The sequence below is a fragment of the Bombus fervidus genome, chromosome 8, assembly GCF_041682495.2.
Source record: "Bombus fervidus isolate BK054 chromosome 8, iyBomFerv1, whole genome shotgun sequence".
Classification (NCBI taxonomy): Eukaryota; Metazoa; Arthropoda; class Insecta; order Hymenoptera; family Apidae; genus Bombus; species Bombus fervidus.
In genome coordinates this window covers 10824104-10839723 of record NC_091524.1, presented here as the reverse complement: position 1 = coordinate 10839723, position 15620 = coordinate 10824104, and the positions used below count along the sequence as shown (strand labels likewise).

At 36.8% G+C, this 15620-nt stretch overlaps 2 protein-coding genes across 4 annotated transcripts in view; one reads left to right on the top strand and one right to left on the bottom strand.

Moving 5' to 3' along the window:
- Cep290 (Centrosomal protein 290kDa) overlaps positions 1–15620 on the bottom strand; it is a 169621-nt gene that overhangs the window by 111046 nt on the left and 42955 nt on the right. The window lies entirely within an intron of this gene.
- The window catches only part of Cysu (peroxidase homolog), a 33722-nt gene continuing 24121 nt past the window's right edge, over positions 6020–15620 (top strand). For 2 of the 3 annotated variants that reach the window (XM_072008125.1, XM_072008124.1), the window contains exons 1-2: positions 6021–6522; positions 13981–14181. In XM_072008125.1, coding sequence (XP_071864226.1) covers positions 6515–6522; positions 13981–14181 — 209 coding nt within the window. In that variant the 5' untranslated portion in view covers positions 6021–6514. Of the gene's footprint in view, positions 6523–13980; positions 14182–15620 lie in introns of all 3 variants that reach the window. The other variant, XM_072008123.1, reaches the window with a different exon arrangement.

Below are 15620 nucleotides of genomic sequence, written 5' to 3'. Positions count from 1 at the left end.
GAAGTACACCACCTGTCACTTAAATTACTACTATTGGTACAGTCATTATTTAATTGAAAATCTCTCTCCATTTTTGTCGAATTTCACTCGAAGCTATTTCCTTCTTTGTTTATGGCTGAAACTTTCCGGTTTTCCTTATCGTCTAGTGACTATGTACGCGCAGATCTGACATTTTCAGCAAACCGTATATCGAGAAAATGGCGGTGGTTGTTACGCAACGGAACAGGTCTGCCAAATTGTGAGTCCGCTCGTCAAAGTTGCGACTCTCGCTCCACATTCATACGTTTTACGCGCCACGAGAAATATCGGTGCAGAAGGGAATGCATAAAATTCCTCTCGTAACGGTTTTGCCAGTTGGCTCCCGTTATTTAGTCACGGGAACTCGCGAATAGCTGGAAGCATTTAATTGTTCTTGGTTGCTGTCGAAACCAAGAACTTCGACGACGTGTTACGACGCTCGGGAAATGTGTTTTAAATCCTGATTTTGTTTCTACGAATGTACGAGTTTGTTAAGAAAAATACAAGTTTCAGCGAAGGAAATGGTCGTTGAATAGGTTTCTAATCTTTAGGAATTTTCTGCTTCTGATCTTTGTTTTCAACTATGCGATATTTCAAATTTTACATTTTACTTTTTAATTCTGCGATATTTTAGCTTCACGCGTTGTTCCTTGGTTCTACGGTATTTGAAATTTCTGCATGAGATTTTGTTAACGTTACACCGGGGATTCGGATATTTTAATTATGAAAACGAGTAAAAGTAGAATTTAGACGGAATGCAATACTCCAGTGGTATTTTCAGGATTAATGTAGGACAATTTTTGAACTTGAACTGTCTGTGAAGTACGCAATTGGATTAATATTTGAGATAATTAATCAACGAGTATTTTTCTTAACACACCATATATTAGCGAAGGTTAAACAACAATTGTATACTTTGAATATTATTCCATTCACGCGATCCAAGTAGCAATGACGAATTTCTGAAAATAGTTACACCATCAAGCCTGGAACGCAGTAATAAATGCATAGAATGGAGTAATAAATGCTAGCATATAAACGAGCTTATTAAAATCCCCTGCATTATTGTCATTCTTTTTTATATGATGTTATATTATATACAGACTTGATATAGAGAAAATCTTAAAGAAAATACATAACAGTAGAATTTCTATTATTACTCATTTTTCTATTATATATCACAAAATTCATCGTACGCAAATGTGTTACTTGCTTTCCACAAAAATTGCTCACACTAGCTGAGTAATTAAACATCCTATAATAGAGAAAATCTTGAACAATATTTATGCTAAAGATCGTTCGAATCATCACAAATTTCAAAATTCATCGTATGTAAACGATACTTTAATTTGACATAAAGATCGCTCACATATTTCTACCAAAGATTATTTCAATCTTCTCAAACTTCCAAATTGATCATCGCGCAAATGATACTCGCTTTAATTTCCAATAAACAATCCTGACTTGAAATTAGTAATTGAATACCGATAAATTGCTCGTTGCCAATCATCTCGATTTACGATAATGGCTGCAGGAGCGAAGATAAACGCTACCTTGCGCGTGCACAGCTTGTACTTTGTACGCATTCACACCTCGTGCACCCTCGAACCGTGTTCGATCATCTTTTTTTTCACACGATGAATTTTATCCAAATCGAACGCAAAATGGAAGCTCGGAAATACAGAAACTGAGAGAGAGAAAAAAAAGAAGAACGATATATCGGTTACGTAACGTTGTAAATTAATGATTACAACCCTTCATACGATTGACTAGAAAAGCTACGAGCGACTGATATGAAAGTTTCTCTCCCTCAGTTGGCGAGAAGAGGATCGAGAACGTCGAGAGAATGTGAAGTCTCGGGAAGATCTACGACATAATTACACCGTGCATCGCATTTTTCCATCACGTGATGGTCTTGCATTAAAAGCAGAGATTCTAAGCCGACGATCAGGCGACTTTTACTTTGCAAACACGGCAGGGTCAATTCGTACCTGATCTCCCCCCTCCCTGATAGATCACATTTGTGCTTCCATCTTATAGTTCTGATTGATCGACGAAACCAATGTGTGTCTAAGAAGACGTTTCCTTTTAATTCTCTCGGATCGTTTAGACGTTCGTCGAGTTGTTCGATTATTTTAAGTTTTATGAGATGATTCGATTGGAAACAATTTGCAGATGTAATAACTTTACAGAGGAACAATTTTAAAATATACCGCCAATGCACATCGAGTGAAAGGAACGGAAAATAAAAAGTGGTCTTATCATATCTTTCTTGTATGGTTTTCATAGTTGCCAGTCAACGATGCCTAGAGAAAGAGGATATTCGATGTTGTAAGTTCTAACGATGTTGCAAGAAAAAGATATTTCAGTATAAAAAGGTTATATTGATTTTCATTTACTTTATGTTCTTGTTAGGTGTTTAGTCTTTTTCTATGTTGTAAATAATTTGATATGTTTATTTATTTGCAAGATCGTAAATAGTAGTAGGAATCGATTGAAGCATATCTAGCGAGGGATCAAATCCATGCTGTTTTAATTAACAATAATGTTACGTATAAACGATTGGATGTTCTACAAGTATGGTACTAGGATCTTCCCAAGCTGATCTTTTAATCTTCGCTCAATTATATGGTACAAACTGTTAAACAAGATAATTGCTGGACCATTAGCTGAAATGTCTTCATCGTGCACTAATGTTTCTAATACTCCTAAAGCTACTCGATAAAGAGACTTACTACTTTCCTCTTCGTTAATCAATTCTGTTACTACTTTACTTATTAAGTTACCCAAAAGTTGTACTACTTTTTCAATTGTTATAAACGATACACGTAAAAAATCTTTTAAGCCAACTTTTCGAGTTTGTACAACTTAATACATATCTATGTTAACATCAAAATGATCAAAACACAACTGTAGATTACAAAATTCTTTTCCGTTAAAAGATTCGTCAAATTAAAAGTTCTCTAGCCGCTAGCCAGTTTCATTTTTTGTAAACAGTATCAATAAACATTCTATTCTTGGAATTTTTATATTTTCTCGTAAATCTACCAAATTAAATTTCATTGCATATAACAGTTTCGCGTTAATTATCGATAGATTTAATATCAAACATGACACTTCCTGCAATAGCCTATCACGACGAAATGAACGAACACGAACAAGTTCGGGACTAAATTTTATCATTTTGTCAATTAATCAGTCGCATTAAATTCCTCGTTTCCTCGCTCTTCTATAACCATAAATCTCTTAATAGAATTTCCCAAATCGAAGAGAAGTGGGAGTTCAGAGTGGAATTTCATATTTTGTTAAGAACCTACGAAAATTCTTTAGCAATGATTTCAGATGACTGCTAGATTGATCCAGTACTGAAAAACAACACAGTCAATAACCTCACGCGGCAAAGTAAATGACAACGAGGAATTCAGAAGAGGAAGTTTCTTTCGTTACGGACAAAGCCGAAATTCCGGAAGAAGGAAGCGTTTTCGTGGTAATCGAGAAGTAAAAAAGAAGGAGAAGAAACCGAAAGCCCAGGCGATTTGGTCGCGCTGAATTTGCCTGGCAATTCGCTCGTGCGAACGATAACGTCCGACTCGCTTTCGTTGTTACCGTTTGATTGATCGCGGCCGCTACTCGATGATCCACGGCGAGGCACCGCTTACGATTTGTACTCGTCACGTCGCTTTCTACGATTCGCAATAGCGCCGTCTAATGCACGCCTAAGCCGCGAATCTTCAGCATGAAACTCAACGGAATCTTCTGATTAATCAAAACTTTTTACGACGCCGTGATCTAAATCGAAGTAGAAACCAATGATACTCGACGACTTGCGCCATCGAGATCGATACGTTTACTACTGGGAGTTTCAAAATTTTTTCGCAACAGCTCATCGACGATCATCTAGAATCCACTGGTTGTGGATGAATAGGATGATTTCAAGCTTTCGACTCTGTTAGATAATCCTCCGATAATTGCTTTTAGCCCTTTTTTCCACTTGCGCTTCTTTTCCTAACGTGGAGCAATAGGAACGGGGTTTTTAACGATGCAAAACTGTTTCGTTTGATTATGATGTGGATGGTGTTACATATTCGATCGTAAAATGAGATTTATAGTCATGGAGGCTATGTTTGAGAGAAATTGTTAATTATTTATTAAGTGGGTGCTTTCACTGTGAACTGTGATTACTACTCTATGACTATTTCATTATGGACGAATGATTTGAAGAAGAGATTAATCGTTTTCCTCAAATTGTAAAGTAGTAATCTTGTTTGAGTAGTAACGCAATACTTTTAAGCTGTAATTCAATCCTAACTGGACTGCACGTAGTAGCTCCAAGTTAAATTAAACCGTTAAATAAAAAAAAAAAATTAGTAACTCAATTTATCAAGTGAAGATCATCCAAATTTTCAATTCGCTTCTTAGGCAATTAACTTACCGATATTTGAGGAACTTCGTCTGTCGTTTAAAATTAATTTTAGATATCAAATTTTTCGCGGTCAATATCGTCTGTTCATTCACGCCCTTAATCTCGTTTGACAACCAAATATTATCAGCTCGCGTAATCACAAAGTTGGAGCGTAGACCAGTCGTAATACAGTACGCGGCAACAGATCAATTACTTTTTGATACTCTTGAATCATCGATACAATGTGATTTACGTTTGTCACCAAAGAATTTAGCCGAATTATATAATCAATTACAATATTCTGATCGCCGTTGAAATTCTCACGACTTTCATAACCTTACGCAATGAAAGTGCGGTACGCGCGTTTCTTATGTAACGAAAATCGAATGTCCTTTTGGCATCGCACAATTCGCTTGTAAAAGGACTTTACGCCTTTCGTTCGTGCATATCTTTGATTAGATACCTTCTTCCTTGAATACATTACGTTTCAGCGTTAGGAGAATGTCAATTTCGTTCCTATTACTGTTGGAAATCTTCAACTCTATCGACACAAGATTCGTACAGATGACCTTAACCGAAGCCAAACTGGACAACTCTATTTTATATGAAATTCTCAATTTCATTAATCAGATACACGATTAATTACGTAACATCTAAAAGAACAAGGGACTTGTTTCTACGAATCCATTTATTACAGGGAATAATATAAATAATTAGGTAAACGACAATAAATAATCATTCCAAGCCTATTTAAATAATCTTAATACCAGCTCTTTAATCCACATATAACATAGTTCATCTCAAACTAATTTATTACGACTTCCATACGATTCGATTTCAATTCCATCCCAACGAATCCAGCCTAACCCTAACTTACCCCAAAATGAAAAGAAGACAGAAGATCGAGGGATTAAGGTTAAGTTTCATTCCGAGTATGCCACGCGTTCCCTAAATTCATCCTGATTACGATTTGACAGTAGAAGACGATAAATCCATCGAGAGATTCTAAATTCTTTCAACTACCTCGACGAACTGCCTAAACCCGTTCAAACGTCCTTTTCTAACATCAATCTTCCAAATCCTACACATAATATCCTCTACCTCCGACTCCCCTTCTGCCTGTCTGAATCCAATCTCACCCTGTTCCATCGAATCTGATAACGAAAGAAAACCAGACGAAAAGCAACCGCGAACACAACATACGAAGCCAGTCTTAATTAACCAATTCGATGGAAACGGCGATCTTATCCGTACTAGTGGATTAATCGCGGGGTTCGGGTGGCGACTTTGTACGTCACGTTATTTCGGAGAGCGCGGAGAGACAATCGATGTCTCGAATCGAGGGCAGCAGCCAGCGGCTCGTTTAGAGAAAGGAAAGTCAAACGTGGACGGGAGTCTACGCCTCCTCCTCCCTCCTTCTCTCTTTCTCGCTCTCTTTGCTCCTTTTCCTCTTCTTCGTTGCTGGTTAACCGCCTCTCCTGTTCTCTCTCACCTGGAGGTTGTTAGCTCGAAGTCAGGTAACTTACATTGCCTCGCGCCCCCTCCGCTGTGCCGTTCAACGGCCAACGCTTTTGGGGAGCTTTTCCACCACCATCTGCCACCGTGTGTACGTAGTCGATAAAGAACTACACGGGAACACGCGTCGAGTGAGGTTACCGCATTATATGAAACACTCGGTCAGTAAGTCTCTAACCAACAATCACTCGACACCGAGCACATCCAGTCAGTGGTCACTGACTACAACGGACAGACCGAGTCAGTAGAAGTGGCTGACTATCGTCGTACTGTCTAAGACAAATGGTGGCCAGTCGAATTTGTCTGACCAAGTCCATGGAATTCGTCGTTTCGTCCTATATCGTCTTTCTTCCCTTCGTTCTTCCTTGAGATACTTTGACACAACCCTATCTCGGTTTTTTCCAATCTTCGTCCGTGGAGGATTATCGAGAATAATCGTGGTTCGAGTAAAAAAGTGCGTCGAAAGTGCTGCTCGCGTTCGCCGATTCTGAACATTCGTCCTTGAACATCGTTCGGCGAGCATCTGCTCGGTTCGGTTTACTGGAGATCGGCCAGCAACGTGGAGCACGTGGAGGCAAAATGCACAGGTAAGCTATTGTTAACGCTTGGTTGGTACGAACGACTTGCGATAGATTTATCGCCCTTATTTGTAGGCAGAGTATTTTTTCGTTTTTCTTTGCGACAACGTTACTCGTGGTTAAAGGACGTAATTATTAGGACGTTAGAACTGCCAAATCTATAAATATCTATTTTTGAGTTCCACTGTCAGGTTCTTTGTTTTTAGACGCATGAAAAGTATGAATGTGGAATTACAAAAATTAATACGATTTTTATCTAAGTAGAAATATGATCATTGTTTGTAACATATGAAATGTCGGATTTTGATGATATCAATTTTCTGAAGCTCCTTTCTTTCGTAAACATTTTTCACTTTTAGAAGATCATTTCGTATGTCGTCCTAGAACCGAGAATTTCCTTCTTCGTACGTGATTTTAATTTTTTAATTTCTACGTGTATAAACATATATATGTAAGTCTTTTGAATATTTATACGTATCATTACATATGAATGTATATAAATCTTGTTTGGGATTCAGCGAAATACGACTTATTAGAAATTATATATGTCATATATTACTACTTCTATATGAATCTATTTCCATCGCATCTCTTCCATCGTAATCATCATTACGAGTACAATAATATTTATTTACATATTAAAGTTTGGTAGTTCCGATGCTAAAAAGATTAGTTCTATTTAAAAACTAATCACTAAGACATTAGATGTTTCGTGTTTCACGTTGATATTTTAATGTTAGAACATTAGATGTGATATCGATGAGAAGAAAGCTTGGCCTTTCTCAATAGATCCTGTTAACGTTACTCGTAATCTTTTTCAAAACAAATTAATTGTTAGAATGTTCAAAGGATTCTACCAGTTCGGGCAGCTAAAAGCGAGGAAATTAGTCAACGTACACCTCACGAAAACAGCACAAATTTTCGAGTGTATTTATCCTCTTTCTTCCTCTCTCAATCTAATTCGTAGTCGTTTCGAAAACGATCTGATCATTAGAGTATTAAAAGGATCCCTCTATCAAAGAATAATCGCCGAAGAATAAGAGAAAGCTGTTTGATTCGCAGCTGAAAAGAAAGATTGATATCGCTGACGGTAATGTATATCTAAAAGAGCAGTAATAATGATGTAATCGTTACAGTGTTAGCGTCATGTTTAACCTAAAGTCTTCAAACAAAACAACGTCTAAACAGTCTACTTACACTTCACAAATACCATTCGTGGAAATTAACGACCGATAAACGGCACTCTCTTGCATCCATGTTTAAAGTATTGCGTTTTTCAATGCACGCATAATGAAAGCTGAATTCAGCACGAGAACAATTACAATTCCCCTCCAAAAATGCATTCTGGCGTAATCCATAATTACGGTTAACGACGAGCTGACTGCTTTAAAGGATCGCTTTATTTTCAATGCAGTTCCGTTCAGACAGAGAGAAACACGATAAAAGAAACACGATTCAACGATGACACAATTGTCGAAGGGGTTGCTGCGATAAGAAGGCAGCTTCATTTTTCAATAACTTGCGTATACCAAGAGAAATCGATGTAAAGTTAATTTACTTTCTACAAACGTGATTTAAGTCATCGGTGATCGACTAATATTCGTAGTAATAAAATTTCGAACTATTTTGAGTATGAAAGCTCTAATTTTCTTTCTCTTTCGATAAATATAATTGAAGGCTACAGGGGAATAACGTGATAAATCGTATTTCTTATTTTTTGTGAGGAAGCAACGTAATTGAAAATGAAATATGTATCTTTTTAAACATATCCTTCGTCCGGTCCAAAATTTAAAAAATATTGTTCGACATATTAACAAAAGATTAAAGATACAAGACATTAAGGTATTACTCGTTTTATTATGCCTTGTTAATTATACACTTGACTTCGTCAAGTATTCGGTTCTTTTTAAGAGACATCTTTAAACTTAACAAGTTGTTTTATAATTTTTAATTACGTCGTATTAAAATTCTCCCGTTTAATGATAACGCGATATTAAAACCAGGAAACGTTTCTCTCCTGCGATATTTAAATTAAATATAGTAGCTGGCTCTTGATCGCTGCGAAATCTTCCAGTTGTTCGTTTTCTCGGCACGTTTCCAGCGATAACGAATTCACCAACGATCATGGAAATCGGTTTTACGGTTTACACTTAGGGACATAAACAAGCGGACAGTTAATGGAACTGGGTATCAATGAAGCTCATTCGAGCTAATATAATTAACTTTTATTTATTATTAACTTTTTATTATTATTTAGCAAATAATCGAAGTTAATATTTACATTTGTGTGCAAATAAGCCGTTGTTTAACGAAACTTCACTGACACCTCTCTGCTCATTTTTGTCCTCGACTGTATATTTTATCCAAAAGGGCAACGTTGACGCCAGGACCGACGTATAATCTTATCGAGAGAAGAGCGCATCGCGAAATTGGATTCAATCATTCGTTGCATCGGGCTGGTAAGAAAAGTGAAAGGATCCGCGATAGACGCAGCGAGAAAGTAATCCACGATGTTTATTTCGATCGGACCTCTTATCGTAATTGAGTCTCGTACGCGTAACGCGTAATCTAACAGTGTTATCAGTCGTTTCTATCGGTAAACCGTATTAACGATTTTAATCTATAAGTGAAATTCAAGTGAAATTCTACGCGCGTTTACGCACTTTCACTGGCGATATGCACACAGCGGATGGTTATTTTGTTGGTACTCTTATGAACTTGATTGAGGAAGCTTGAAGTAAATTTCAAACGTTTATGCATTATAACGTAATTCATTATACACATGTAATTTAACTTGAAACGAATCAAATTCGAAATTTTGTTTATGTTGAAATTCACTGATTATAGAATGAAAGTATTTCGTTATTCGTACGTGGAAACAAAATCAATAAATTTTGAAAAATCCACCTAATTATTAGATCACAAATTTTTATGAAACTTTATATTTTCGTGCGAGTAACTGTCGTTATAACCCTGTTCGGTTTGGCTCGAGTACTCGTAGTTTCGTATGTTTTCAGAACCAGCTTGTTCTCAACTTTTCAGCTTTCGCTGGCTTCCGGTACGCCGCGCCGTACGATTTCTTACGTTTCTCGATCCGATTTCTCGGCGTTACGCGGTTAGAATACCGGGCCAATTTTACGTAAATTGTCGTGATAACATTTACATATCTTCGTACGAAACAAAAGAGAAAAGATCAAACACGCTTCACATAAATATAATGGAATACAGCAATCCTTTTCTACGTTTAATCGGCAAAAAAATACGGGCAAATTAAATTAAAATCATCACCAATGACTAGACCGTGGTTGCTTATGAATTTGTAGGAAATTTAAAAATACAAAAAAGAGCGAAAATGAAACGATAGGAGAGAAGGCGGTTAAGTAGAAAATTAAATAATCGTCACTCGCAGAAACTGTTCTAGCGTTACAACGATGATCGTTACCGTGACAAGGATGCTCTATTGTCGATCAGTTGTCTATTATTGATGTATTATCGATCGTGTTACCAACGATGTAACTGCGAGGTATTATACTTTGTTCGGTGTTGCGCTTCAGGGATCCGTTGCAGAGAGTTACGCCTCTGATTTCGCAATGATTTCGTTATGTACTATTATTTATAGATATTTATAAAGAATTACAATCGCTCCATTACGCTGCAATCGTTGATTCCCCATTGACAAAGCATATTAGTCATTTCGCAATGATCGCTGAATGTTACGTGCAAGTGGGTGAAGAAACAGAAAGTTCGGCTCAATGCTTTCAGCTTATTTCTATTTCATTTTAGAAGAATATTTCCTGAACGTAACGATTTGTCTAATAAATGATATAACTACCAACAGAATAAACACGCATAAGAAACACGATACGAAATGCTTCGATACTCGAAACTCCTTTTGTAAACATTTTCTTCAAAAATAATCAAGAATAAGTAACGTAATAACTTTTCGTTGAAAAAATTTAAGTTTAAAAATGTTTCATCTGCTCGTGTATCTAATTAGATTTCGTCTGTAAGTCGCAGAAAAATCCGCGGTCTACTAATCGTACGAGAGAAACACTAGCTTCTTTGCTTTCTGGTCACTTTGCGTGGCCTGCGGCACGGACGAAACGTGCCGATACTTAAAACCGGTCGCGACGCATTCGATTTCATAAGGCCTATTGACCGATTGCCTTTAGTCAATGACTCTAGCTGAACCGACGTGAATACGATTCGAGGAATCCCCTGTGAATCGTATCGAAACACCATAAATCTCGCAAACGCACCAGGTATAGGTTACTCTAGAATCTAATGAATTCGTGGCTTGCGTCTTGTGACTTTTTCCCTGTGTGTTTCTTAGAGAAACGGAGGAGTAGCATGACAGAGATTCTTTGGCACGTGCATAAAATTGATAACATAGACGTAGGAGAACTTGTTGAAAAGCAATTCCACTGGATGATTCCTAATGAAATCGAGTTAGGATGAGAGGTGATCGAGTTTGGTCAGAATGTTTGAGCACAGGACGTTCAACAAGGAGTGGCGCATCCAAGAAACATTCATCCAGGAAACAACATCCAAGTAAAATATGGCATAAACTTTTTAAAGTAACTTTTTCAAATGCAGACGTCAAGACACGTTGTAGTATCGTATAGTAACACAGAAATTGATTATTACCCTGCATTTTGAACGATCGAAGAAGCTAAGTTCATTTATCTTTCTTCATATGTAATTGAATATCGAAAACTGTGAATTTGACTATTTAATATGCAAAATTAAGCTTGTTGAAGAAGTAAGATTTCGAAAACAATATTCTACAGAAGCTCGGTGTAAAAATTGACAAGCGCAAATTTACAAGAGAAATCTTACGCGTTCTGATTTTTTTTTCTAAATAATTTCTTATATTCCTCTTCAACTTCTCAATCTTTTATACAAAATTTCAAACTTGACTACCGTATCAAGCATGCTGTTTTATTTCAACGTATATCGCGAATACTTCATGCAATTCCTCGTTATGCCATAGGGAACAACATCACCGTAGTGCAAATATACATAGTTCTCATTCCACCACGTATGCAGTTTCTTCATCCTGAATTCATGCATCGTCGGGAATGGGCGAGCACGTGCTCATTGCAATACGATATAAAAGCAGATTGATCTACATGATTTCATTTTTGCATTCATAAAAAAATAAAGCAACAGTATACAATTATAAATTCTGAGGATTCTTTGAACCTCACGAAAGTCAAGGTATACTGCCACGTTATTCATCGTCTTTCGAAATTCTGCAACGAATAATCGATGGAAGAAACCACGGTAATTACATAAATTCAGCGCCTAAGGTTTTGCTGGCTTATACATTTGCGGATCAATTTTCTACTATGGAAACAAAATTAAAAAATAGATTATATCACGTTGGATTGATCGTTAGAGGCCAGATATGGAAGCTAAATGTTTTTCCTTTCCATTCTTTGACGTTTCGAGTTGGTAACGAGCAGGTTGAATTTCTAAACTCGATGTTTCAACTGGCAAACTGTTACATAATATCGATGGTATTCTAGTTGGCTAATCGGTAGTCGGCCTTATTAATTAATACTTTTGTTTGGAAAAATCATTAAATACATGTTTTATTGCTTGTATTTGAAAATCTGTTTAAACGAACGTGATTCACAGCTATGTGACATTTACATTTGCCCCAGATCAGTCTAATAACACAATGTTAAATAAAATAAATTTCATTAGCACTGTAGTGAAACACGACAGTCATGATTATATCGTTCAAATTTCAAGCCAATATGAAAATGTGAATAAAAGTTACAAGATATTTACTGGAAACACATATTTGGTAAGAAATTGGTATACAGCATGTGAATAATCGCCTTAAACGTATAATAAACGTTAAATGTGGTCTTCTGAATATTAAGGTTTATTAATGCAATGGATAATTCATTGTTTAAATAATTTTGTGATATCTGCGAAATATATTCTTGTACGAAATATCTTACAATTTCAAAGTACATATATTCTCAGATCTATTTCAAACTTCAGCAACTTCATCAAATTTCAAAATGTTTTATACAGCACACGTAATACATTCATGAAAGATGTGGAATAATTTTGCTAGCCTGTGTATGGTAATCTCAATTTACAATCGGTCATAAAAAATATAGGATTTTGCGGTGTATCTCACTGATCGTATAAACGGGCAAATTAAACGCGCTACGTTCTGCGCTAACGAAATAAACTGAAATTTCATCCAGGCTTATTATTCAACTCGTTCGACGAACCGATCAACACCGAGACAGACATATCAGACAGACTAATCCGAGCAGATAATTGTCGCGGTTTTAGAATAAAAGGTGAATGTCCTCGGACCAGTTTTCCATCTGAACGTAGAAACGAGCGCAATGCATAATTTTCGATGAAACCAACGAGAAAATATCACTCGGTTACAGTTATACGTACACGACCGCGATAAATAAATCGACACTCGGTTGCCTCCACGTCCAAGGTGGACACATTCTCCCGAGACTTGGTCCAAACCAATGTTACTTGGAATAGAATGGAACAACAAGCATTTGCATCCGCTTTGCAATGTAAATAAAGCACGCAATAATTGATCGTTTTTCTCGCCAATCGTTTTTTACTTTCTAATCCCACGATCATTATCATTTTTTAGCTTCCTCAAGTGTTACATTTACGTTGCCATAGCGAAGTTTCGAGCAACTCTTTTAAAACGTAATCCTTTGTAAGAAGGTTATGAGAGTATCCTGATCGCTCATAAAGGCCAATAATGACGTTTCCATTGCTTTCATTAGCTGCTTATTTGTCTACCTGCGCGTTGCTGCGAAAATTTCCACTTAAACGAATAAATTTACTTCGAAGAACCGTATTCAAATTAATTTCCACCACGGCATTGCCAAATTAATTTATCTTCCATTAATATTTACCTATTTATCAAGCTTCTAATAATCGCAGATTTCATCAAACCAACGTTTGTAATTCCCCAAAATTTAAAATCCGGTTCTAAGAATCTTTCGATCAACTCATAACGGTAAAGATCAATCTGAAACACGAGCAACTATCTTCTGTCATAAATATCTACCTAATCTATATAAATTATCCTGTCTAGTCATTTATTACCCATTTATATTTTATATTTATTATTCCAAAGAATGATATTTCAACGATTCGCAACTATGTACTTTGCTTCCAAATTACTTGTCACAAATATTTACTAAACCTAACTTCCTAAATAATAAATTGTTGTAGCAAAATCTACAATTTACTAAAATGGAAAATCTAATTCAAGAATCCGGCAGCCCTTAACGCAAAAATGGATTACGAAATACCATGAAAGGGGTGTGAAACAAAGTGATTCCCAACAGCCGCAAACACGGGCTACAAGCGATTTCGGTTGAATATTCGGCCCTGATTGGTTTGCGATATAACCCCGATGCCACAGGGAAGATAATCGTCGTTGTTACAATGTTGCAGATCCGTGATAGGACGGACACGATCCGCGATAATCGGGCTCTTGCTGCTACTGGCGACCTGGCGAAACAACGATAGCTGCGACGGCCTGCAATATCAGCCGGTCGAGGTTTATGCAAACGGCGATGACTGCGCGTTGATCCTCAGCGGACCAGGGAGGACCAACGTCTTCGATTACACATACAATTTGCTACGTGGCTCCTTGTAAGTAACGTTAATATCACTGCAAATACGTATACACGACGTATAATACACGCGAATGCTTTGGTACTATTTCGAGCAGGATTGTTCGACTATATATGTAGAGTGAAGTAAACTCGAGCGAACCGCCGTGGGCGAAGATTCTTTTGCGGTTGATTTATTAGCCGGTACTCTGGGTACATATCTATATTAGTTTGTTACAACATCCTCCTTAGAGGGTTCGAAGAATGTTTACCGTGATGGGACGTTTCTTGTGTTTGAAAAGATTATGTTGTCTCGACGGAGATGAGAATTAGAAATGTGTTACATTAAACCGTCAAGGTTCGTTTTAATGTTTCTTTTTAGAGTGATATTGGGATACTGGAAAACGTAGACAAGTAAACATTCTTGTCCAAGGGTCACTAGGTAATTATCTAGGAACGTAGAATTTATCACCGCATATTTACGATCTTGCAAAGAAGTAGATTAATATGATATATGATTGCAATAATAATTCGAAACTCATAAAGAACCTAATAACAGATCAGACGTTACGAATCCGACACGATATCCATTGCAATAAAAAAAATATATAACGAGGGTTAAACACTGAAATACCGTATTTATCTTACAAACAGATCCAGTAAAATCTCCTTTCAATCGGCAGAAGTTTGAGGCAAAAGAGGCAAACTCTAACCCCAAGGCATATCTTACGATGTGTAATATTGCAATTATCGCACATTTCTTCATTGATTACAATCTTAATTATAGCTCGATATTAAATCCGGCAGTTTGCCGATAAAGAGTTAACGATCGCCGCTGGTAAGCTCGTTGTTACGCGATATTTTCCTTGTATTTCTGTTACCGTGGTACGTTAAAAAGGCACGTGCAACGTGTAATTATGTCTTTCGGACGTTTCACGTGGCTTCGGGTTGGCCAAATTAAAGCATGATCTTACACAAGACCTGCAAGACCTCCACCGATATTTTCGAGGTCTAGAGAAAGCAGGAACAACAGTCGATGGCGACTGAACTTTCACTATCCATCTAACCTTTGTTGCTGAGATAATATTAGATTACTATCGCACAAATCACTCAGCGAAATATCTTTCTGAAACTCTTCCCACATGGCGGGTCATGTATGTCATAAACCAAACTTTCATTTACTTCCTGTTATATATATATACATGTGTATACAAGGTGTGGCCGAATAACACGCACAAGCGGGCACGAGGTGATTCCTTGTGAAAAAATAAGGACAAAATATGGAACAAAAGTCATTTGTCATTTAAGCTTTAGCTTTTGAGAAAATCGAGTTCGAATTTATTTAGTTAAGAATCGATCTAGTACTTACATGCGTATGATAAATTTTCAAATTTATTTTTTCGAACACGTCTTATTCGTCTTATTTTCACTCGTAGAATGACCCGCTATCGATTATTTAGTCCTGTCTAATCCGAAATT